Genomic DNA, 23,578 nt, shown 5'->3' with positions numbered 1-23,578 from the left:
TTTTGCCCTCTCTCTGAATCCTCCCCCACTGTAACTCCCTTCTCCTCCGCCCTCCTGGCTTCCCCCCTCTCCCACATTCCAGTCACCCTCACCTAGACAATATTAACTCTTCACACCACCTCCTGAATCCAATAGCCCCCCTACATTCCGCACTTCTTACCCAATCACTCCTTAATATCGAACTACAACTCTCAACCCTTGTTTTAGAACTCTCCTCCCTCAGAAATGACGTCTCTCTCCTTTCCATTTACTACTCTCCTGATCACACCTACCCCACAGTCCCCTCACAAAATTTCCAGGCGCCTCAAGTCCAAGGACTTATTTTCCTCTCCATCAACTCCCCTACTAGATTTACTAACACTCATACTCATCCCAACCCTCCATCGGAGCTACCCTCCCCCACCAGACCTCCTTGCACTTAACAAAATCTTTCCCCCTGCACCTTAAGATCGAACTCCCCTCCTCCCCATGCTTCCAGCCCAATTACCTTGGGAATTACTATGACCACGACCTCCCCTGTCTCTCCCTCCCCAATGACCGACAGTTTCAGCCCACTCAGCCCTCCCCATCCCTAGCAATCCTACCCCTGTGACCTCACCGATCTCTATAAAACCCTCCCCCTCTCCACCTCTTCTGTGAACCCCCTCCCCCATCGCTAGCCATCCTACCCCCGTGACCTCACCGATCTCTATAAAACCTTCCCCCTCCACTTCTTCTGTGAATCACCCCTCCCCTCACTCAGCCATCCCAGTGCTCATGGGAACGAGCAGGTACCCCCTTTACCCGTCGTCACCCAGACCCCCGCAGCAACTAACTTCTATCCTCCCCTGTCCCTCCACTCAATACATTGACACTATACCCCTCAGCTGCATGCTGATTAACTGCCGATCTGCCTCTTGCCACGCTTCGGAAATCGCTCAAACCATTCTCAGTGAAAGCATCGACATTACATTTTTAACTGAAACATGGCTCAACCCCCCATTCCGCTTCTATCCTTGATAGGCTCACTCTACCAGGGTACTCCATCCTCACGAAAGATAGAATTGCGAAAATAAGAGGAGGCCTTGCTTTAATTTTTAAAGATGAACTTAAACTTGCGCAGGTCCCTCACCAGGACCCATCCACTTTTGAATACCTCTGTGCCGAACTTTCCACCCCTGGTTCCCCTACTATCCGCCTCCATACCATCTACCACCCCCCCCCGGTAATTCTCTCACCTTTGCTGAGGAACTGTCTGACCTCATTATTCAAGCATCGCTCTCCAAATCCAGAAATCTCTTCCTAGGGGATTATAATATCCATTGGAATAATATTGATGACCCTGCAGTTAACCTCATCAAGGATACTCTAGATATTAGTGACTTGACTCAACTCTGCCATTCTCCAACTCACTCTAAGGGTGCCACCCTTCCTAGCAAGGATCTGTCTTCTCTTTCCAAAATCCTACCTGTTGACTGGTCAAATCACCACCTCATCATCTTCACCATGAACAGCTCTCCTACTCCTCCTACCCCCAGCTGCAGCAAACAAATGAAACAAACCCGAAATCTTCACCTCATTCCCCCTTGCGAGTTGGAATCTACAATTAAAACTCGATTACTGCTCCCCCCTCCCTCCCATAGCACCACCCACCTAATCGATTATTACAATAATTCTATCCTTGAAGCCTTGACCAAATTGCCCCAACTAAACTAAAACCACAAAAAAAATCCCGCCCAAATCCTGGTTCAACTCTGACCTAAATAAATAGAGACGTGCCCTCAGACAGTCTGAACGCATTTGGAGGGATCAACCTTCCTCTTATAATTTGGTACTCCTCAGAAATGCCAGGGCCAACTACAAAAAGCACATCTTCAACGAAAAAGCCTCCTTCCTTCGTTCCCAACTTGACCAGGCTAGAAATCGTCCCAGAGAACTTTTTAACATTGTCAAAAAACAAATAGGCTCTCAGGCCCTCCAAAATTACTAGCCACTGTTGAGAGGTGTGAAGAAATTGCTAGTTTCTTTTCCGATAAAGTCACCAAGATTGATCAATCTTTCTCCCCCACCCCCCTCCACTCAGCCAACACCTCCTTAGCATTCCAACAGTACCTTCTTCCACTTCCCTCCCTCCACCTGATCCCCCTCAACCCTTCCTCTCTCTCTCCCAGTATGATGCTAATTCTTTTGACCCCCAGCAAAAAACAATGCATCTTGGAGTGAATTTTGTCTAATATCAGAAAGCCCTGTTCTCAACATCATCACCAAACTTAAACCATCCTCGCATACCAAAGATCCCCTTCCAGCTCAATTGGTTCAGGAAGCTAAGCACATCATTGCCCCACTATGGACCAATATTATCAACTCTTCCTTTGCTACAGGTAGTGTTCCTGCTTCCCTCCAACTAGGTCAAATCACCCCATCATCAAAAGCACTGCAACGGACCCTGACGACTTAAACAATGTGCGTCCTATCTCAAACCTTCCTTTCCTTTCCAAAGCCCTCGAAAAATGCGTCCTGACACAACTGGATAATCACATCGACACATTCAAGCTCCTTGCCGTTTTCCAATCAGGTTTTAGAAAGGGATGCAGCACGGAAACTGCGAAGCTCAAAATTACAGATGACATTAATTCCTCTTTAGATAAAGGCGAATCCTCCCTCCTTATCCTCCTTGACCTCTCCGCGGCCTTTGATCCTGTTAATCATGTCACCCTACCCAAGACTATCAAAAACCGCTTCAGCTTTGACGGCGATGTTCTCAAGTGGTTCACCTCTTATCTCCAAAATAGAACCCAACAAATTAAACTCAGCGGCTGCCTCTCCAAACCTCAACCCGTCTCACTGGACGTCCCACAAGGCTCTATCCTCTCTCCAACTCTTCTTAACCTCTTCATGGAACCCCTCACCCTTATTCTTAAACAAGCTAAAATCAGTTACCACCTTTATGCCGATGATACTCAACTATATTATAAGATCGAATCCCACGACGACATCTTACATCTCAACAATGCCCTGACTAAAACCCAAGCCGGGTTTCACCTTAACCACCTCAAACTAAACCCCAAAAAACCGAAATCATCCTATTCACTCCCAAAAATAACTCACTGCCTATCCAACACTGAATTACAGATATTAAAGCACTTAACTGCTCTCTCACCACATCCAACTCGGTCAAATCCCTCGGCATTAGCATCGATCAGAATCTCAATCTCACCACTCATATAAAAAACTCGGCTAAAGGTGCTCTCTTCACTCTACATCACCTTAAAAAAATTAAACCCTTTATTCCAGCTGACGACTTTAAATCCGTTGTACAATCACTTGTCCTTTCCAGAATTGACTATGGCAACGCCACCCTTGCTGGCACCCCCAAAGTCCACCTTGCCCCAATTAAATCTGTTCTCAACCTGGCGGCCAGGCTTATCTCTGACTGTAAGAGACATGATCACATCTCCCCTGTCCTCAAAAACATCAAATGGCTTCCAATCGAAGGCAGATCCACCTATAAGATTGCCTGCATCACTCACAAAGCCCTTCACCAAAATACCCCTTCGTACCTTTCAGACAAACTCCAAAAAGCTGGGTGTACTAGATCTCTGAGGAGCATTAACACCCTTGTCCTAATCCACCCTCAGCTCAAAAATAAAAAGACTCAATCTCGTTCATTCTCAGGTAATGCCCCCTCTATTTGGAATTCTCTTCCCAAAGATCTTCTTTGCAACCCTTCTTACCCCCTCTTCAAAAACAAAACTCAAGCTGCTTCTTCTGAACAAATATTGGGGTCCTTAAGTATATTGAACTCTCTGTCAATCTACTCTTTGCATTACCTCTACTCACTCCTTCCTACTACCTTTCCTATAATCTCTCTCCTTCTTTCATCCTCAATCTAACTACTCAACCCCTCTATCTACTTATTCAATTGTCCTCATTTTCTTTACGTGATCTCTGAATTATTCTTTATCCTTATCCATTCGTGAAGCCTCTAATGCCTTATTCTATGTTAACAAATTGCACAGTGTTGATCTGTTCTTGATGTGTAACTTATCCTGTAAAGCGCTCTGATACTCTTGGGTCCAGATAGCGATATATAAAACCTTTTAAATAAATAAATAAGACAGAGTAGCACTGACTTTTCAACATGATACATACCACATGAAGGAGTTTGATATTGTGAACTGTCTGATGAATGCAAACACAACAATGATGGACAGAATGTGGATCAATGTCACACATTCACCCCAGTTCAAAGATCTGGGCCCAAATCCATCGTTTTTCCACTCCACACCACCCTGGGTTAGACAATGGCGATATGCAAATCAGCGCTGACCCTGTGCCCCATGGGAACAGTCCAGTCCGAACTACAAAAGCCATGTCCTTCCCAGAACAGAAACAAGCATCCGAGGACCGGCCCGGTTTCGAGGTAACACCTCATCAGCCCGGCTAGCTTGATTCCAGTGGTGTGGAGTGCCTGGGACTCACGTCTGAGCATCCCCAGTACACTTAGAGCGGTAATTGCAAACACAACAATGATGGACAGAATCTGGATAAATGTCACACATTCACCCCAGTCCAAAGATCTGGGCCCAGATCCATCGTTTTTCCACTCCACACCACCCTGGGTTAGACAATGGCGATATGCAAATCAGCGCTGACCCTGTGCCCCATGGGAACAGTTCAGTCCGAACTACAAAAGCCATGTCCTTCCCAGAACGGAAACAAGCATCCGAGGACCGGCCCGGTTTCGAGGTAACACCTCTCATCAGCCCGGCTAGCTTGATTCCAGTGGTGTGGAGTGCCTGGGACTCACGTCTGAGCATCCCCAGTACACTTAGAGCGGTAATTGCAAACACAACAATGATGGACAGAATGTGGGTCAATGTCACACATTCACCCCAGTCCAAAGATCTGGGCCCAAATCCATCGTTTTTCCACTCCACACGACCCTGGGTTAGACAATGGTGATATGCAAATCAGCGCTGACCCTGTGCCCCATGGGAACAGTCCAGTCCGAACTACAAAAGCCATGTCCTTCCCAGAACGGAAACAAGCATCCGAGGACCGGCCCGGTTTCGAGGTAACACCTCATCAGCCCGGCTAGCTTGATCCCAGTGGTGTGGAGTGCCTGGGACTCACGTCTGAGCATCCCCAGTACACTTAGAGCGGTAATTGCAAACACAACAATGATGGACAGAATGTGGATCAATGTCACACATTCACCCCAGTCCAAAGATCTGGGCCCAAATCCATCGTTTTTCCACTCCACACCACCCTGGGTTAGACAATGGCGATATGCAAATCAGCGCTGACCCTGTGCCCCAATGTGTGACATTGATCCACATTCTGTCCATCACTGTTGTGTTTGCAATTACCGGTCTGATGAATGCAGCACGAAGGGGTTTTACTTTGAGAATGTTATGACTAATACAGTAGAAAGGGGCTTTACATCTAGATGGGGAGACCTTTGTGCAGAGATCTCTAGTTTAGGAGGGGCCAGTGAAATCTAGTTTGCACTGTGTGCATTTGTAATGTTATGTTTAGTAGTCAGTTGTTTGTGATTTAAAGTACCTTTTCTTTTAAAAAGTAAACATACGGACTGAACATTCATTTATTAGTTTTTATTGTGTTCTTTGTTGAATTCAGAGTTTCTAACACACACCACCGCTTTAGAAACACTTGGACTATTTTACTGCACTCCCAGAGGGTCATGTGCCACAGGGGTGTGCTTGATGTTGATTTTGGGTAAATTATTAAAGTGGCCTAGGACATCAGAAGTGAGTCTTCAATTATCATTATTGGAGCTCTGTAATCAGTGTCCTGACCCGACCTCTGAAATCAGATCCACAGTGCTCTACAATGGAAATGCATTATTGTCCACAGCCCCAGATTAAAACTGCCATGCTACTGTCCAACTCCCCAAACGCCAACAGCTATGGGGCTAGCCATCCCTAAAAAACAGCACCAGCTTATTATGGCAGATTTGTCAGCTGCAGCAGGGCCGATGCAACACAGCACGATGTGCTGTAGATTCACTAATCCTAAAATGGCTGCCATGCCCAAACATGACACAGCAACAAGTTGAGTGGGCTTATAGGTGGTGTGTATTGCAGTAAACATTAGAGGTGCTGTGGTGTGCTCCCTGGCCCTCACCCTGCTGTGATCATTCTGTATAATATTTTGACAGCCGGCTTGTCATCCCAGTAGGTGATTATTGTGGTAGATGGTATCTATGCTATGATGTGATTAACTAGTGCATTGGTATAGTACTCTTCGATGAATGTTGGAGTCAATGATCTTCGAGGGAGGTGGAATTGGTGGATTGGTGAGTGTAGCCTGCGAGCTATCAATGGGCTGTGGTTCTTTGAACTAAACAAATGGATGGTCTGTGTCCTTAATGCCTCAATATTACCCAAAAATTATTTGGTGAACTCATTAAGAAAGCTGAGTATCACAAAAAAAGAGTACACAGCATGTCTTCAGACAGCCTCAATGAAAACACAGGGGAGCTCTTAAAGCCCTTATAGTAGAAAAGTGACACACACTAACTACTGATGGCCCTCTCACATGCCTCACTGAGTGCCAGTCAAACACTACTGGAAGCATTCTTACACCCATAACATACTACTCGTCTTTGTCTATTGACAGACCTACCATATCAATCAAAGTAGTAATCCCACTCTAGTAGGTGCACACTCACACTCCTATCAGTAGCAGGATGACACTACTGACAACTTTCTCACTTGCCTCATAGAGTTTCAGCTTCACACCACCAGTGGCACTGGCACCTCTCACACCCTAGCCAAGGGCCAGATAGACCTTTTATTTTACCAGGCTGGGCTGAAGGCCTTAAACGTTGGTTTTGAAGCACAGGAACAGCAGCCGTCTATCGCTGTTGTGGAAATAGCGATTTTCTCTGTATATGTGAATCCTCTTGGTCTCCAGATGCTTCGTTCATGTTTTTATAATTACCTAAATAACTTAGAAAGCTGTTTACGCAGCTTAGCAGCGCCGGGCGCTTCTTCGATGAGGCTCTTTTCGAAATCTCCTGGTGTGATGTGTGCTCTACATGTTAAATGTCATTCAGGAAAAACAACTAAAGGAAGGAACAGCTCTTCGAAAACCTGAACGTGTTCTATGCACTGTATAATGTAGCGAATGGAGTGTCAATCCAGCGTGAAAGGAGGGCGGGGGAATGCAGTGCTACTTCAGTGCCGTTTTCTCTTGTGAACCAATTTTTATAGCACATGCATGCCTTATAGTATTTTCCTCTGTTCAGCATAAATGCACCTTTTTTTTCCTTAGCGCAATGCATGGTGAGCAGAACCTGGGTCATAAAGATTATTTTATACCATAAGGCTCGCATTCTCTCCTTTTCACATGTTTTGATGCTTTAGACCTGTTTTAGCTTAGCAAAAATAATGCAATTGTACGAACTGAAACCCAATCTGCAAACACCTGATCATCCATTAATTCGTGTCTGCCCTCATCGAATCAAATTTGTTTGAAGCTGATTTATAATTATGGAGTGTCTCTGGTGTCCCAAGGTGTACAAATAGGAAATCCCACAAAATTCCAAACCGAGCATTGAAATCGAAGTAATGGTTGGGATGATTGGCATCATTGACCTGGAGGACACCAGATCCATCTTTGTCAGTTTCAACCAGAATGCAGATCCATTGAATGAGCTCACCCGGCACAAATAGTGGTACTTAAGAATGAGAGTTTTACGTTGTGTTCTGTCTGCTCTTTCTCTCTGTATAAACAGATGCTATCCTTGTTTTTCAGCCTTCCTTTCTGCCCTGTCATGAGGCTTGCTTTACCCCTGCAAACTCCCAGCCCGCTGCCTCTGCTCTTGCATCCGATTACTCAAAGCACTTTGCTCCTTCACTCAGAATGAATGGGCCATCGCTGCTGGGCACCAGGTCTGCCAGATTCCGCCAACAGGCATGCACATTTTGTTTCATATTTTCCCACATTGTCATGTTTTGTTCTGGTGAATCACATTATTTGCAAAATGCTAAAGATGTTCCTTGTGCTTTTGTCATTTTTATTTTATTTCCAAGAAGAGGGACTACATTACCCCCATCACCCTCGAGTATTACAGTGCGAGTAGTTACTCCTGTAAGGGGCAACCGATGTGGCCTCGCACAGCAGGACTTTGATGGCCACTAGATAATGCTTGCATTCATGTCTGAAATAGTTCATGTTACAGGTGTCTCACATTTTAAATGTGGACATTTCCACAACACATCACCTGAAGAATGATGAGTTTAATCCTCGCGCCCCGCTGCCACACTGCCAAGCCATTACTGAAACTGCCGGACTCCCACTGGAATGCAGGTCGGGCGATCCTACGGCAGCTGGCCCACAGTGCTGCAGTGCTAATGCTAATATGTGAGCCTTAGCATGGCACCTCAATGGGAACGCCATTGCATGTTCCTGCACTGCATGAACTGTAATGTCCATGCCATTCAGCAACTGGGCTCCGTGCATGTTATGTTATGTTGTGTTAAACTATCTTATATAGCGCATGGCTGCCCCAGGACACAGTAGAAAGGCTAGGGATGTAGAGTAGCTTTCAAGAGTGGGCAGGTGCGACAGCCACGCTAAATGGAGGTGAACAGCCAGGTTTTAATGCATACAGGTGGGCACACCATATGCCCCCTGTATTCATCCCCTGGCGCCGAGGCAACAGGGAGCCCTGGTTTCCTCACCACCACACTTTTCATGGTGGGCTCACAGCCATGAAAACTGTGGTGGTGAGGAAGCTCGGAATATGCTTGGCGGTGCCGCAGCAGCACCATCAGCATAATATGGCCTCAGACTGCTGCGCCACCACCAAGGGATCTCAGATCCCCGGCAGTGGCAGTGGTCCAATGGTGGCCCAATCGCCATAGTCGTAATATGGCAGGTGGACCGCCAGCATGGTGGTCCACGGACTGCCACCACGACTATGGTAGTCGTCGTAATAAGGTCCTTAATTTTGTCTTTATTCCTGACGTGAAGAAACATTTGTAGTCTGCACTGCCCAATGCTTAGTAATTTAAATCGAAATCATAACTCGTTAATAATGGCAGAGCTAGATGCGAAATACCTGGCCCTTGAAATATTTTCAGTTGCCAAGCTTGTTTTTTAGGATGCCTTTTTTAAGTTCACAACTTTTGAGCTGATTTTTAGTCTGTGTTATAAGCTTGCCAACTTATTTAATATCTGGGTTTAGACAAAAATACCATTATGTAATCACCACAGTCAGGTACAGAGTAATTTATTTGGTTAAGCTGGTGTGGTATGTCATACTTGGAAAACACTATTAGCTTGCGGCAGGAGGTACACCGCAGCATGTTGTTGTATGCTGATTGCAGAGTAAACTACACACTAAACAGATTAAAATCCGTTTTCACACAGTGAAGCACACCCTGCACGTTGGTGGGCAAGAGGTTTTTTTTTTGACCGCAATAAAGTACCTGGACACTTTTAATTGTTTCCACTAGCTAAAATGTACAGTGTATACATAATAGGTACAACAGTAGTGGTGCCATCATGCTGACAGTAGAATAGCAAGCCACGTGCCCAGTGCATGGGTATCTGATATTTGTTTCTTGCCGAAAGGACAATGAAGCGCTTTATAAAACTTGAAATAAATAAATTGCATCCTTTTCTGAATCTGTCTTTCTCTACCCTCAGTGGCCTCATTTTTATATGACTGGATGCACATACGCATTGGCTCTAGCGAGGAAGGAAGCTGCTTATTTTAGGTGCTGTTTGTGTTCCACACACATTGTGACACACTAGCTTACTAGTGCACCAGCATTTCCAATAAGCACTAAAATTAGTGGAGAGCAATTCACTGTTAGGACGTTGACAACAGACCGCCATTTGATGTGGAATCATGGTGGGCAGTGGATGATGGGCTCTTAAACGTAGGATCAACCTTGTTTCAAGTTAAATTAATTACATAACTAACAGGGGTATTCAGATGAAACAAGACCCGTAGTTGCAGAGGGTCCAGGTAGAAATGCTTCCTCTGAAAACTAAAGAGAGTAACCAAGGGAGCAGCAGCAGCAACATTGCGTTAAAATTAACCCTGGGCGTAGTTCATGTAGTAGCGCTACGCGAAGTGCACTTCGCACTACACTAGCTACGTGTAGCTACGTGAACTGCATAGTGCAAAATGCTGTTCGCACTGATTGCACAGTGCCGGACGCTTGTCAGCATTGTGCAATCAGTGCAAACAGCCTCTTGCACAGTGCAAGCGGTCATTTTCTGCTGCTCAAGTAGATTTGTACTCAAGTGGCAGCTTTCCCAACGCGGACTGGTAGTTTTCTCATCGCGAGCATTCGTGAGCATAGGCGACCACTCACAATGAGAAACCTGACCTCCCCGGATTGATAATCTCGCCAGGATGTTATTTTGCTCACTGGCGGCCGCCAACTTGACATTGAGGACCGCAAGCAAGCAAAAAAACCCCGCTACACGTTTTTGCCCTGTGCTACGTGTAATTCGCATAGCGCATAGTTGTGCAAACTATGCGAACTACGCAAGCGTAGCATAGTCCTACGCCAATGCCTAGTTAAAAGGGATTACAAGTAAAATCAGCAGTGTCAAAACTGCAGAAACGTGAACAGGAAAACAAAGAACATAGACCCCAGGCAAGCAAAGTGAGACAGTTAGGATATTAGCGAAGCTCGAGTGGTCCTCTTTAGAGAAGAGGAGGTACTAAGTACAAATAAGTGATATAAAAACGTGAAGGACACGTTCCCACCTACCTTCCATTACACCTTCTTGAAATGTCGGGCCCGGTGACTTTCAGTGGAGGGTGTGTAATCCTTTAATCCCTGCTGCTCCAAGTATAAGGTGTGTTTATTCGATTGGTCACATAACCTGCATACGCTACCAAGACAGATGTGACTACCGGGTGAATCCTACACTTTGAAGTTGAAAAAGTGAGTAGCGTGGACACACAAAGGGGTGCAAATAGAGAAACTACTCTCTACTTGCACCTTAATAAACTGAGGAACAAGATTGCGAACAGACGTGAGTCGTCTTGGCTCCCAGTCCGCGCTAGTCCTTTGAGTGAGTAGTGTGCCTGCAAAAGCTGCCAATACGATGGCGGGCTCACCAGAATGCAGCAGAACCACTACAGACTCTGTGAGGGCAGAGTTTTGTTGCACAGTGCAAGCTACGGAGCCATATTTCAGTTGGGTGAAGCAGGTCGCACAGCTGCATAAAATGGCAGCCGCCTGGGCTCTATGACTCGTTGCCTAAGATTCGCAGGGCTGCCGCCCGCGTGGACTTGGCCGGCATCGGAGCACCGGAGCCGTCACCGGAGGACCTGCAACTGAGGTACACCCGCCGTGACATCGGTGGAGGTAGTTTCTACCGAAAAGGAGCGCTGTGTACCGCATCAGCACCACGAGATCAGCTGGGTGGAGGCCGGTGCCTGTCGGGTGAGTCGGGGGAAATGCTACAACTCCCAGATGCAGGCTTAGCACACCAAGCCTTGCAGGTGTCACTTAAGGAGGCTGAACACGAACCCACCGGCCCTCCAATGCCACACGCAAGTCTGCCTGACTTCAAAATGGCGCCCATTCAATCCATCCTCAATTATTCTGCACCTTCGAGTTAGCTGGTTGTCAAAAAAACTGAGATATCAGCATCAGAGACAGCAGGGAGCGTATGTGGGAAGTTTGGAAGCTCCGCTGTCCCTGGTTGCTGCACTAAGAGCTGCTGTATTCTACGCCCTGCCTGAGGCCTCCGGTGGCCATTTTGCATGGTGCTGGGGCGGCGTGGTCCTGGCGGCGCTGTGTAGTGCTGCCCGCCTGGATTGTTGTCTGTGGTGTGCTCTTTACTTCCCGCGTGCCCGACTTACGGATCGGGGCTGCGCTCATTGGAGCATGTGGATTGTGGATACTGTGTGGGATAAGCTGTGAGAAGATATCAGTGCGGGGTCCGGTCCTTTGTGCCCAGGTGCGCCGTGTCACACGGATTGGGTCTCCGGCTCTACGTGGTAGCATAATTCTTGGGACCATGTTTGCTGTGCGACAGTACCCCTTCCACCTTGCCTAATTACATAATGGACCTCCTTACAGTATCGGTGAGGCTGCCATTTCGTCCAACTGGTCCCTCACCAGGCATGAACCAAAGCGCCGAGTGGCGAGATCGATGCCTTGCAGTGCTAGTTATGCCCGACCTGCCTCTCTGGACTGTCTGCCACCCTTGAGGCCTCACGCCCTGCGGGGCCCCAACGGCTGCCCTAGGAATGCAACAGAACCGGCGACTGCACAGAGTACGGCGCATCTGGTGAGTGCAACTGTGCTTGCTCCTGTGCTCCCCCTTTCCAACTGGAGGCCTTGCTGCTCCCTACCATGTCACCCCCAGTGGGACTTCGTTTACATCAACCCTCGTAGCCTATTTATCTATTGAAATCGTTTTTTACCGAACGTTGAGACCTGAGCAACATGGCTGATGCCCGGTGGAATTGCTAGACAACTAATGAGGAGATTTTTCCCCTCGACCATCACCTACCCAGCCGGACATTGGACACAGTTCTTCCTCGTCTCCCTGTTATGGCTCCTTCTTCCCCTACTTTCCCACAAATTCTCTCAACCTCATTGTTTATTTACTGTACCTTACCACGTTATTGTAATTGTTGGAATTGGTAACGCAATGTTTCTCTGTTATAGCGCTATGATACCTCCGGGTCTAGCCAGCACTATATAATCCTTTTTGATGTACCCTGTAATGCAACAATCCTCTGGTTAAGCGCTCTGATACCTCCGGGTCTAGACAGCACTATATAACCTCCGCAAATCAAATCAACTAAAAATTGTTTTTTCTGAACACTGAGACCTGAGCAACATGGCTGATGACCGGTGGAGCTGCTAGACAACTGATGAGGAGATTGGCCTTGGTTTCCCCCTTGACTGTCACCTACTCAGCAAGACTCCTCGTCTCCCTGCTATTACTCCTTCCTCCCCTCCATCCTACAAAGTCTTGAAACATTGTTTATGTGTACTGTATCTTACAATGCTCTTGTATCTGATGTAAATTTTAACGCAACTATCCTAAATGTAAAGCGCTCTGATACCCTCTTGGGTCAAGTTCGCACTATATAAAACTTTATAAATAAATAAATAAAAATAAAAGCTGAAAAGGAACAACACATAACTGGTGGAACTTCAGTGACTGAACCTGGTAATATAAAGGACAGCATGACTGATATTCACTTTACAATATTTTAGTTTTGTTGATGGTCTGGCCATATTTCATTGTTGATGTATTTGAGTGCATTTACAAGCAGAAATATAGGTGAGATTACGCAGAACGTTCTTCAAATGGTTTTATTCTTCTAAATTTATGTAACTTGCTTCATTGTATTTTTACTCTCTTTTTTTTAATAGGTCCGGTTTAACTTGTCATCAAATACCAACAGCAGTCCATCCACTGAAGCAAGGTTTATTCCAACAACATCTACGCCTGTAGCCCCACCTACCTCAGATCACGTGTATGTTTTATTTTCGTGTTTGCTTGGAATATGCCTCCTTACTACGCATTCTTTGTTCCCGCTGGCAATTACAATGCAGTCGTAACAACGACTGTGTTGTAACAACGCATACCATTACTCCGCAAGTCGTAACAACGACTTGCTCTGGGGGGCACTGGTTGTTTGATTAGTATAATTTACTATTCCAACCCCAGTATGTGCAACAGTAGAGAATTAGCACAATTTGCAGCATTTTTTTTAAAATGCTGGTTATAAGCATCTCCTTTTGGAGGAGTATGTTAGAGTTAACTCTGGATTTCACTGGTTTTGTGTAAATGAAATCTGAACCTAACTATAACATCCCTCTAATCTTTGTTTTTTTCAGCGAATTTCTAAGAATATATATATGTATATATATATATATATATATTCACTGAAAAAACCATAGGTTATACACCATATATAGTTAGGAATTAGCATTTAAAAAACCTTATTTTACTCACACAAAACCATTGAAATTCCATATATAGTTAGTTGCACTAACTATATATCGCGCACCCGCAATCCACTGCTGATCATGTCACATATTACATCATTCATGACATGGTCAGTGACATCACTGATGACATCACTGATGACATCTCAAATGACATCACTGATGACATCACTGATGACAACATCCAGTGACTGTATTTTTCTGTAAAGTTAAAATATGTCTTGAGTGGATGTATAAGTGTCTGGATGAAGGATTTAGTAGGTGCATGACTGACTGTATGAGTGAGTGATTAAATGTGTCTCACTGAATGCATGGGTTAGTGACTAAACTGTCTTAATTTGTGCATCATTATGTCTGTTGTTCTGTAAACTGCTGCATGTGTTGATCATTAGCTATACGAGAGGCTATATGTGTTATTAATTGGTTGCCCAAGTATTTCTATGGGAGATTGAGTTTGTGTGGGGGTGGCTGGAAGGTGTGTGACTCTATGCATAGATGTGTGAGCAGTTTATTCACTAGGTGTATGAGTTCAAGAGTGCATGTGGAAACAGCTACATGGGCAGTTGACTGTGTGCATGAGTGTATTGATGAGTGAATGGATATCTCAATGCTACATGTCATAGTAAGTACATATGTAAAACACAGTACATGTGAGAGTTGGCATATATAAATAACTGTGCATGAGAGCCACTGAATGAGTGAGTGGTTGTATCGATCATTGTGAACTTGTATCAGGGATTGTATAAGAGAGTAAATATGTGTTAGTATATGTTTCAATAAGTAAGGTGTGTTTAACTGTATAGTTGAAGAAATGGAGGTGAGATTGTTTCTTTGCATGACTGACTGGGTGTGTGAGTAACTCCATGGATGAGTGGCAGTGTGTGAGTGTCTGTTTACACTGAGTGTATCTAAGGTTATATTAGAGTCTGAAGAGGTTTATCGTATTAGCACAAGAATGATGTCAAATGAGATGTCATCAGTGATGTCATCAGTGATGTCATTTGAGATGTCATCAGTGATGTCATCAGTGATGTCACTGACCATGTCATGAATGATGTAATATGTGACATGATCAGCAGTGGATTGCGGGTGCGCGATATATAGTTAGTGCAACTAACTATATATGGAATTTCAATGGTTTTGTGTGAGTAAAATAAGGTTTTTTAAATGCTAATTCCTAACTATATATGGTGTATAACCTATGGTTTTTTCAGTGAATTTTCAAGGTTTTGTAAATGCTAATTCCAACTATATATGGTCTATAACCTATGGTTTTTTCAGTGAATTTCAATGGTTTTTTAATAGCAAATATCATAAGCTGTCGAATGTCAAGTACGTGGTAAGTAAAAACATTTTCGTGTTTATGCACACTGATCTGCTTTGAATACTGCCCCCCACCCCTCATTTCTATTAGGAGTACTCTCTCTTTGCAGATAGTGAAGGGTAGTTAACGCAGCCCTTTGCCCCCGTTGTAATCCGTCGTGCCTGCTTCTCTCTCCATTTGATTGATTGTTCTCTTTGGTTCATTCTCTATTTACAAACAAGCACAGAGTCGCAATACTCTGTTTAGTCTTTGCAGATAGCGAAAAATCGTGTAAAAAAACAAAAGGAATCGAGCAAAATCAGTAGGCCACTAATGGGATCTCTTTTTGACCTCGCTAAAATAGAAACATTAGGAACAACCTGTTGAAAATAGCAATGCGTATGTACATAAGCGGCGTTCATTTGTGTTCACAGTACCCCTTGTTGATTGTTTCAATCGAGCATTGAATTGTTCGAAGTTAATTCTCTTAAGGATCTTCTCTACCTGCAAACGAGGAAGAATAGGAATATTCTCTCTCCCTTTGCAGATAGTGAAGGGTAGGTAACGCAAGCCTTTAACACGTCGTACCTATTTCATTCCTCATTGATTGATTGATTGTCCGAACATTGACTGTTTGGGAATTAGTTCTTTTTGGAGGTATTCCCTGTTTGCAAATAAACGTAGGAAAATCTTTGCAAGTAGTGAAAGGGTACGTAATGCGGACCTTTCTCCCCCGTTGTAATCTGTCATGCCTATCTACTCCCCACTGATTGATGCACCTTTTTCACCCGGACCATTTACTAGAGATACGTCATCTGGCCCGACCAGAGAGCACCCCTAGTGAAAAGGACATATGCAATAATAACGAAGTGATCACTGTATCCTGTTAACAGAAACTTTACCATGAAACAACCTGGAAAGAAAAAAATAGGAAAACGAAAATCAGTAGGCCACTGATGAACATGAACTTTTATTAAACAACAAACAAAGAAACGATAACATAACGTAATGATAAAACCTATTAATGTCCTAGAAACAAGAAAACGTTAAAGTATGCCAGTGGTGAGAGACCAGAAAAACAGTCCGAGAAACCAAATCACCCCTCGCTGTCCCAACTCATGCACTCTGAAAGTTCAAAGTTTTGAGGAGTGCTTGTAACATTGTCTGAAGCCTATTTGCAATTGCTTCATCTTCACTATTCTTAAAGTAAGTGGGGGCTGTTGTGATGCGGTGCCACCCTGAACCGCTTGACGGAGGCCCCCGAGGGACGGTGTCATGTCGCGGACTCGGAGGGGGCGCTTGGCTCCGGCCCCCTCCCCAAGTCGTGTTGCCCTGGTGTGGCCTGAGATCGCCCCCGACATAGGTGGCCGGCTCCCGGGGTCAAGCGGAACTTTTTTCCTTTTGGTGACTCTTCCATTCTTCACCTTGTCCCACAATCCGTTTCACCTAAAGACACGCTGTAGTGGGGCACCCCTTTTCCGTTTCATTTGCCATTCAGCCCGCTTTTGCTACACTGTGCCTCTTCCGCTATTCAGCTGTTTACCGCCCGCTCTTTCGACTACAGCGTCTCGCTCACCATGTACTTGAGTTGCTCCCGCTCTTGCGGTGCAGCGATAGGCGGCTGCCACAGGACTCTCAAAATGGCGGCCATCTCTTCAGATTTGGGCGTGGTCCACTAAAATGGGCCTGCGACACCTTGGAACTCGGACGCTTTTCTGCTAGAGCTTGGGCTCCATTCTCGAAAGCGTCCCCTCATCCTTGAAGATTCTACAAAAGTCTTGGGGGCCCCCGACTCCCGCAGGCTTCTGGTGGGGAGCGCCTAGCATGATTGCTCGTGGAATGGCCACGACGGAGCTACGAAATGGTGGTGCTCTCATGCTAACGCCAGCTTCAGTCTGAAACATCCAGAAACACTGTAGACTACCAATTCGATCAGTTCCGGTAGCGCTCCAACGTGACCCGGTAGAGAAGAACTTGCCCTCCCCTCTTTGACTGATGGTTCTTGTTGCCTGTCCCTTCTGTTGTCATTTAACAGAACTATTTAGCCTGCTGAAAGGGGTTGTGTGCCGTCCGCTGGTTGGTGGAGACATTTTGACTATATTCTGGACCTGCGTTGTCGCGTAATGCGTCATATGACGCGCCGCGTTAGAAAGTTTAATAAATTATGAAACACAATAAACAATCCTTAAAAAATAAAAAAAAATAAAAAATAATCAACAAAACCAACAATCAATTAACATACAGTATTTGAAAAGTCTATCATTCATTTTTCATTGCAGTACGCTGCCCAGAAAGCTTCCCGGTTCCCGGACCGGGCGCTACCCACGCAAAAAAACAAAAAAAGCCTCCACATTAAACCTAGGGGGTCAGGGAGGATCTACTATGCCCCCTTATGGTTATTTGCCCCTTTGTTTTGGCCTCCTCTTGTCTCTCGATCCTACCGAGAGACAAGATGGCGGCCGCTACGGACTTTTTGGAATGTTGACAGACGCCAGAGAACCAATCAGCTTCGCTTCACAAAGCTCCGTTGCGCGAAAAGTACGCGTCCTGCGCCGCTGCCCGGTCCGCTGTTACAGATATATATCTTTTTTTAAACGTTAATTTCTCAAAATCCACTGGAGCACATATATTGAGACCTACAAAAGGCACATCGGGCTACCAGTCCCTACAATTTTGCCAAGTTTCGTGCAAATCTATTCAGCCGTTCGGGCTAAAAGTGAGGCTAACCGCCCTATGGAAAAATCAATGTTAAAAACACGTTTTTGGACCCCCCTTTTTTCTCGGCCCCCCCTTGACGAACCCCCCCCAAATTTTCAGGGGCTGCTCAGAAACAAAATGTGCCATTTTCCTCAAAATTTCAGCCAATTCCGTCCACAAACGCCAAAGTTATTAGACATAGAATTTTCAAAAAACCCATAGGGATAAAATCCTAACTATATATACCTACTGGCGACCGCCAGTAGGTAATATATACATATATATTTGCACTGAAAAATCAAAGATTACAAGGACTTTATAGTTAGGCGGATGAGTAATTTTGTGAGCAGCAAAGCGTTATGTTCACTACTCTGTAGCAATCCTTGGTTATATATCTGTCTGTGGGGAGGATCTCTCAGCCGAGTACAATCATTCATATGACAACATCGCTCACAGAGACATGTTGCTGAAGTTAGTTCTGCGCGATAATTTGTGAAATCTGAACCTAACTATAAAATCCCTCTAACCTTTGTTTTTTTCAGCGAATTTCTAAGAATATATATATATGTGTATATATTTATATATATATATATATATATATATATATATATATGCACTGAAAAATCAAAGATTACAAGGACTCTATAGTTAGGCTTATGAGTAATTTTGTGAGCAGCAAAGCATTATGTTCACTACTCTGTAGCAATCCTTGGTAATATATTTGTCAGTGGGGAGGATCTTTCAGCCAAGTACAATCATTCATATGACAACATCGCTCACAAAGACATGTTGCTGAAGTTAGTTCTGCGCGATAATTTGTGACCTGTGCAATATATGGGGCAATATAAAATATAACATTTCTAGAAACACCTAGAGTACGTGACATATGAATGGACGCCAGATGGAATGATTAAACTAGCTCCTTACAGAGCCCAACCCTCACCAGATTAACTTGTAAGGACTCACAGTCCTAGCTGGAGCTGTCCTCGGTAGAGAACTACCACTAAAGAGAGCAAGACACTAGAAGGTGACTTTGAAGCTGCTTCTGGTGCATCACACCCAGGGAAATTGGAACAAGGATACAGTTGTGAGCTGTCTACAGAAAGGTGCTGCCTATATTATTGAGTATTGTTTTTAAAGTGCAAATTCAATGCACAGCAGCACATTTAGGATTCATGAATCTGTGTTTGACCCTGTGCATGTGCAAATGGCTCTGTCAGTAGTTGTGCAAATGTCTAATGGGGCCTGTAAGTGGGTGCATCGCTGTCTCAGTGGGTCTGTCAGTGGGTGCATGACTGTGACTGGGTCTGTGAAAGGGTGTGTGCGTATCTGAGTGGGTCTGTGAGTGGGTACATCAGTATGTGAATAGGTCCGTGACAGGCTGTGTGAGTGTCTGAGTGGATCTGTGATCCTCTGCAACAGTGCCAGAGTGGATCTGTGAGTCTCTGAAACAGTGTCTGAGTGGGTCTTTGAGTGGCTGTGTGAGTGGGTCTGTGAGTGCATGTGTCTCTGAATGGGTATGTATAAGGGTGTAAGTGTATCTGAGTTTGTCAGTGAGTGCATGAGTGTGTGAGTGGGTCTCTGTGATTGCATATGTTTCTGTGTGGGTGCATAAGTGTCTAAGTGGATGTGTAAGTGGGTGTGTCACTGTCTGTATAGGTCAGTGACTGCATGCATGAGTATTTGAGTGGGTCAGTGAGAGGGTGCATGATTCCCTCTGTTGGTGTGTTAGTGGGTGTGTACATGACTGAGTGGGCCTGTGACTGGATACATGAGTGTCTAAGTGGATCTGTGAGTGGGCATGTCAAAGTCTGAGTGAGTCTGTAAATGAGTGTATGAGTGGGTCTGTGAAAGGGTGTGTGGGTCTCTGAGTGGGTATGTGACTGAGGTATCACTGTTTGAGAAGGTCTGTGACTGAGTGCATGAGTATCTGAGTGGATTTGTGAGTGGGCACATCAGTGTCTGAGTGGTTCTTTGTTTGAATGTGTTAGTGTCTTTGTCTATGAGTGGGTACGTTAGTGTTGAGTGGGTCTACAAGTGGGTGTGTCAGGCTCTGAGTAAGGCTGAGACGGTGCATGAGTGTCTGAATGGGTCTGTAACTGGCTTCATGGGTGTATTAATGGGTCTGTGAGAATGTGCGTGAGTCTCTGAGTGGGTCTGTTAATGGGTGTGTCAGTTTCTGAGTGCATCTGTGACTGGGTGCATGAGTGGGTGTGTCACTGTCTGTGATTTGTTGTGTGAGTGTCTGAGTGGGTCTGTGAGTGGGTTTTTGATCCTGTGAGCAGGTCTGTGAGTGGGTGTGTGAGTCTGTGATTGGGTCTGTGAGTGGGTGTAGGAGAGTGAGTGGGTTTGTAAATGGGTGCATGAATGTACAAGTGATCTGTGACTGTGCATGAGTGTCTGTGGGGGTCTGTAAGTGGGTGCATCAGTCTCGGAGGGTTTGTCACTGTGTGCATGAGTGTCTGAGTGGTTCTGTGAGTAGGTGTGTCAGTGTCTGAGTGGGTCTGTAATTGGTTTGGTTGCATGAGTGGGTCTGTGAGTGGGTGTCTGAGTCTGTAAGTGGCTTAAGACAAAAGCACCCAGTTCAGAGGCTGTCAGGGACACTCCTCCTCAACGGGAGGGAGTGAGGTCATCCAAACATTTTGCCAACAGGGCTGTAACATCTTCAGCCTGACAAAGTTCTGCTCAGACAGTAAGGCATCTGCTCATTTACATTTAATGCATGTATAGTGCCTGGCTGAGTGACCTGAACATAAAGAGTGACTGCTGGGCTGACCTTTGTTCTTCCTGATAGACACTCTTCATGTCTGCCAAAAGGTGGGCTCTCCATCCTAGGATGAGGTACTGCTGTGTTGCGTACAAGTTTCCAAAACAGAATTCTTAGAAACATGTGAATTAGCTTATTTCTAGAACCCCCAACTCACATCAACAGTCTGGCTCGTTTCTGAATCTTTTATTGATTTTGTTTTTTCTCTATAGTTTGCCCATTGTTCTAGAACTTATCAGAACAGCGTCTCTTATGGCCTAAAGTCAAAGGATCAGGATTTGCTAATGTTTCAGTCAGTTAGACTCACTTATGGCATTCCATTGTAGTACGTTTAAGCTTGCTAGACAGCCAGTAAGAAGTGGACATTAGAAACATGTTGAACACTTTCAACTGGCTTGGCAAATGGTATTGGTGAAAAAGATACATTTTTCGCTCCCAAAAGCTTGATTGTAAATGCGAATTTGTCTCATATAAATAATTTTGTCCTGAAGATGACTTAAGTTCAGTTCCAAAAATCACAAGCTGTATTAAGCAAATCGGAATTGAGATATTTTCATGAGGTGTAAGCAAAGACAATTCTCAACCAAGAAGATCTTTTCCTGGTAGAGGAGTAGACATTTAAGATGTTATAGTTGTGTGCTTTTCTTTCTTTCTTTCTTTCTTTCTTTCTTTCTTTCTTTCTTTCTTTCTTTCTTTCTTTCTTTCTTTCTTTCTTTCTATCTTTTTTCACAAACCTCTGAGTTAGAGTGTATATTTTTGTTAGAACTAAGATTCTTGTATCTTAGTCATCTAATGTTATCCTTAAATAACCCCTGCCATTTGCTGTGTGGGCCTTTGTTAGTTGACAAGGAGAGATGATACAGCGCAATCATTACATCAAACACCACAGTCAGTGAAGTCCATTTGGGTCTTCACAAGAATTAATAAAGAAGGTTAGTGCGATTGAACGGATTTGTTTTAACACATTTATTCTAAACAATTTATCATTTACTATGTTTTAAATGTAGTCATCATTGTAACCCTCCTTTGAGGGTTTTGGAAGGAGAGAATGTGGCTGCCATGGGTGTTGTGGGCAGAAGTGTGTGCAGTAGCACTTGGCAGAATATTCTGCTGGGGGAATAAAGGGGATGTAGCAAAGTGAGGCTGCTAGTGTTCCCATCGGCTGTCTGTTGCAACAGTGCTGCAGCCTTTACTGGGCCTCAACACTAAACAGACAGGAAATACAAGGATCAAATAACCTCTCTCTTGGTCCTCCGATGGACCCTCCTGGGTGCTGAGAGGGGTTGAATATAAATGGTCCAAACTGTCCACGAATTGGACAACTGAATTACAGCATTTATAGAAAGCTAATGTATATTATCTCAAGACAATACTGTAAAGGTGAAGAATTATCACAACAAGCCCAAATCTCCTGAAGAAATGTACACAAGCCAAAATCATATATCTCTAAAGTTCAGCTAAAGCTATACAGAATAATAACATGAGAATGTAATGCTTTGAGATCTCTTTAACATGATCTCCCCTAGTCATGTTGACCCAAATTAGAAATGCACTCTCACTTCTATAAGGATAAAACACCACACCTGAGTCAAAGTAAAATATTTAGTTTAGTTTATCAAATATTAGAAAGATACGTGCATCAAAAGTTAGAATAGGCTTAATAAGACAAAAGAAAGGCCCGGATAAGTACCTAAAGCTCAAGAGTTCAGAAAAGAGATCATTTTGCCAGTTCAAAGTAAGAGACCACAATTGGCTACAGCATATGTGTCAGTTCATGAAAGAAGCCACATGAGTCCACATTAGGCAAGTTAATTTGCTGGGTAAGTTCTGAAAAAATCTCCCTCTGTAGTTTGTAGTCAGAAGCCAATGCAGAACAACAAACATCTGTCGCCACCATCATTGAGAGAGTCAGCCAGAGAGCTATAACCATCCGCGAGGTCAGACAATATCACATTCTTAGTGTTTCCGGGGGCGACACCTCCTAAAGTCACCTCATATAGTCAGACCAATGGTCAGTTCATATGGAATGTGTGTCAAGTGACATAAAGAAGACCTAAAATGCAGAGAAATAGGTGGGACAGTTACGCAGTCCTTAAGCTATCCAGTACGTGAAACGTTAGAACTATGCTCCTTTGGCTAGAAAATAGGAGAAAGTTCCAGAGGACAGTTTCCCAAGCAGATGTCCTGTGATTGTAACATTATTGTAGCAAAATCTTTCATTCAGTACATGTGAACTCGGTAAGAAAAAACACTGTTGCACATAATTTTTATATTGGTGAAATTTCTAACAGACAGTGAGCTTAGCAAAGCAGAAAACTTAAAGAATGTGTTCAGGCCAAAAATGCATTTAAGCTAATATAACTCAGCATACAGAATTATAAGCATACATTCATAAAAGAACATGAAGATGTCATATTGTTAGTATAGCTTCTGATGCACTTGAAAATTTGGTAGATTTGCAAATAATATGTGTAAATATAGGGGACTAATAGCTTTTGCATGTACCAACGTGTAAAAACATTTCAAATCACACAATTCTAATATTGTTTAGGCCAAATAAAAATGTTATATAGGTAAAGTACCTTCTTTATAAGTTTCACAAAAGCATCGTCAGATAGAAATGTGTAGCACCTACTTTTTTCTGTCATTTTCGGTGCTCAAGGTTACACACACAAAGAGTTTTGTAAAATGTACTACCATAATTAGGATTAATCACACTATTTGATACATTGTATTAGTTATTCTTTCATATAAATGATGTTCATAAACGATTAGAGATAAACTTTCATCAATCATTTGCACGTTTTTGAACACACATTAATAAATATAGTTCCTTTTCTTTAGTAAATCACA

General features: G+C 44.1%; 1 protein-coding gene across 2 annotated transcripts in view; it reads left to right on the top strand.

The window, feature by feature from the left end:
- The window catches only part of LOC144818336 (spindle assembly abnormal protein 6 homolog), a 711,311-nt gene that overhangs the window by 592,222 nt on the left and 95,511 nt on the right, over nucleotides 1-23,578 (top strand). Inside the window, exons 14-15 of one of the 2 annotated variants that reach the window (XM_078675665.1) lie at nucleotides 7,765-7,923; nucleotides 13,380-13,483. In XM_078675665.1, the coding sequence (XP_078531791.1) occupies nucleotides 7,765-7,923; nucleotides 13,380-13,483 (263 nt within the window). The remainder of the gene's footprint in view (nucleotides 1-7,764; nucleotides 7,924-13,379; nucleotides 13,484-23,578) is intronic. The other variant, XM_078675666.1, reaches the window with a different exon arrangement.

This window comes from Lissotriton helveticus, chromosome 2_1 (assembly GCF_964261635.1).
Source record: "Lissotriton helveticus chromosome 2_1, aLisHel1.1, whole genome shotgun sequence".
NCBI classification, from domain to species: Eukaryota; Metazoa; Chordata; class Amphibia; order Caudata; family Salamandridae; genus Lissotriton; species Lissotriton helveticus.
This window is presented reverse-complemented; position numbering and strand designations above follow the sequence as displayed.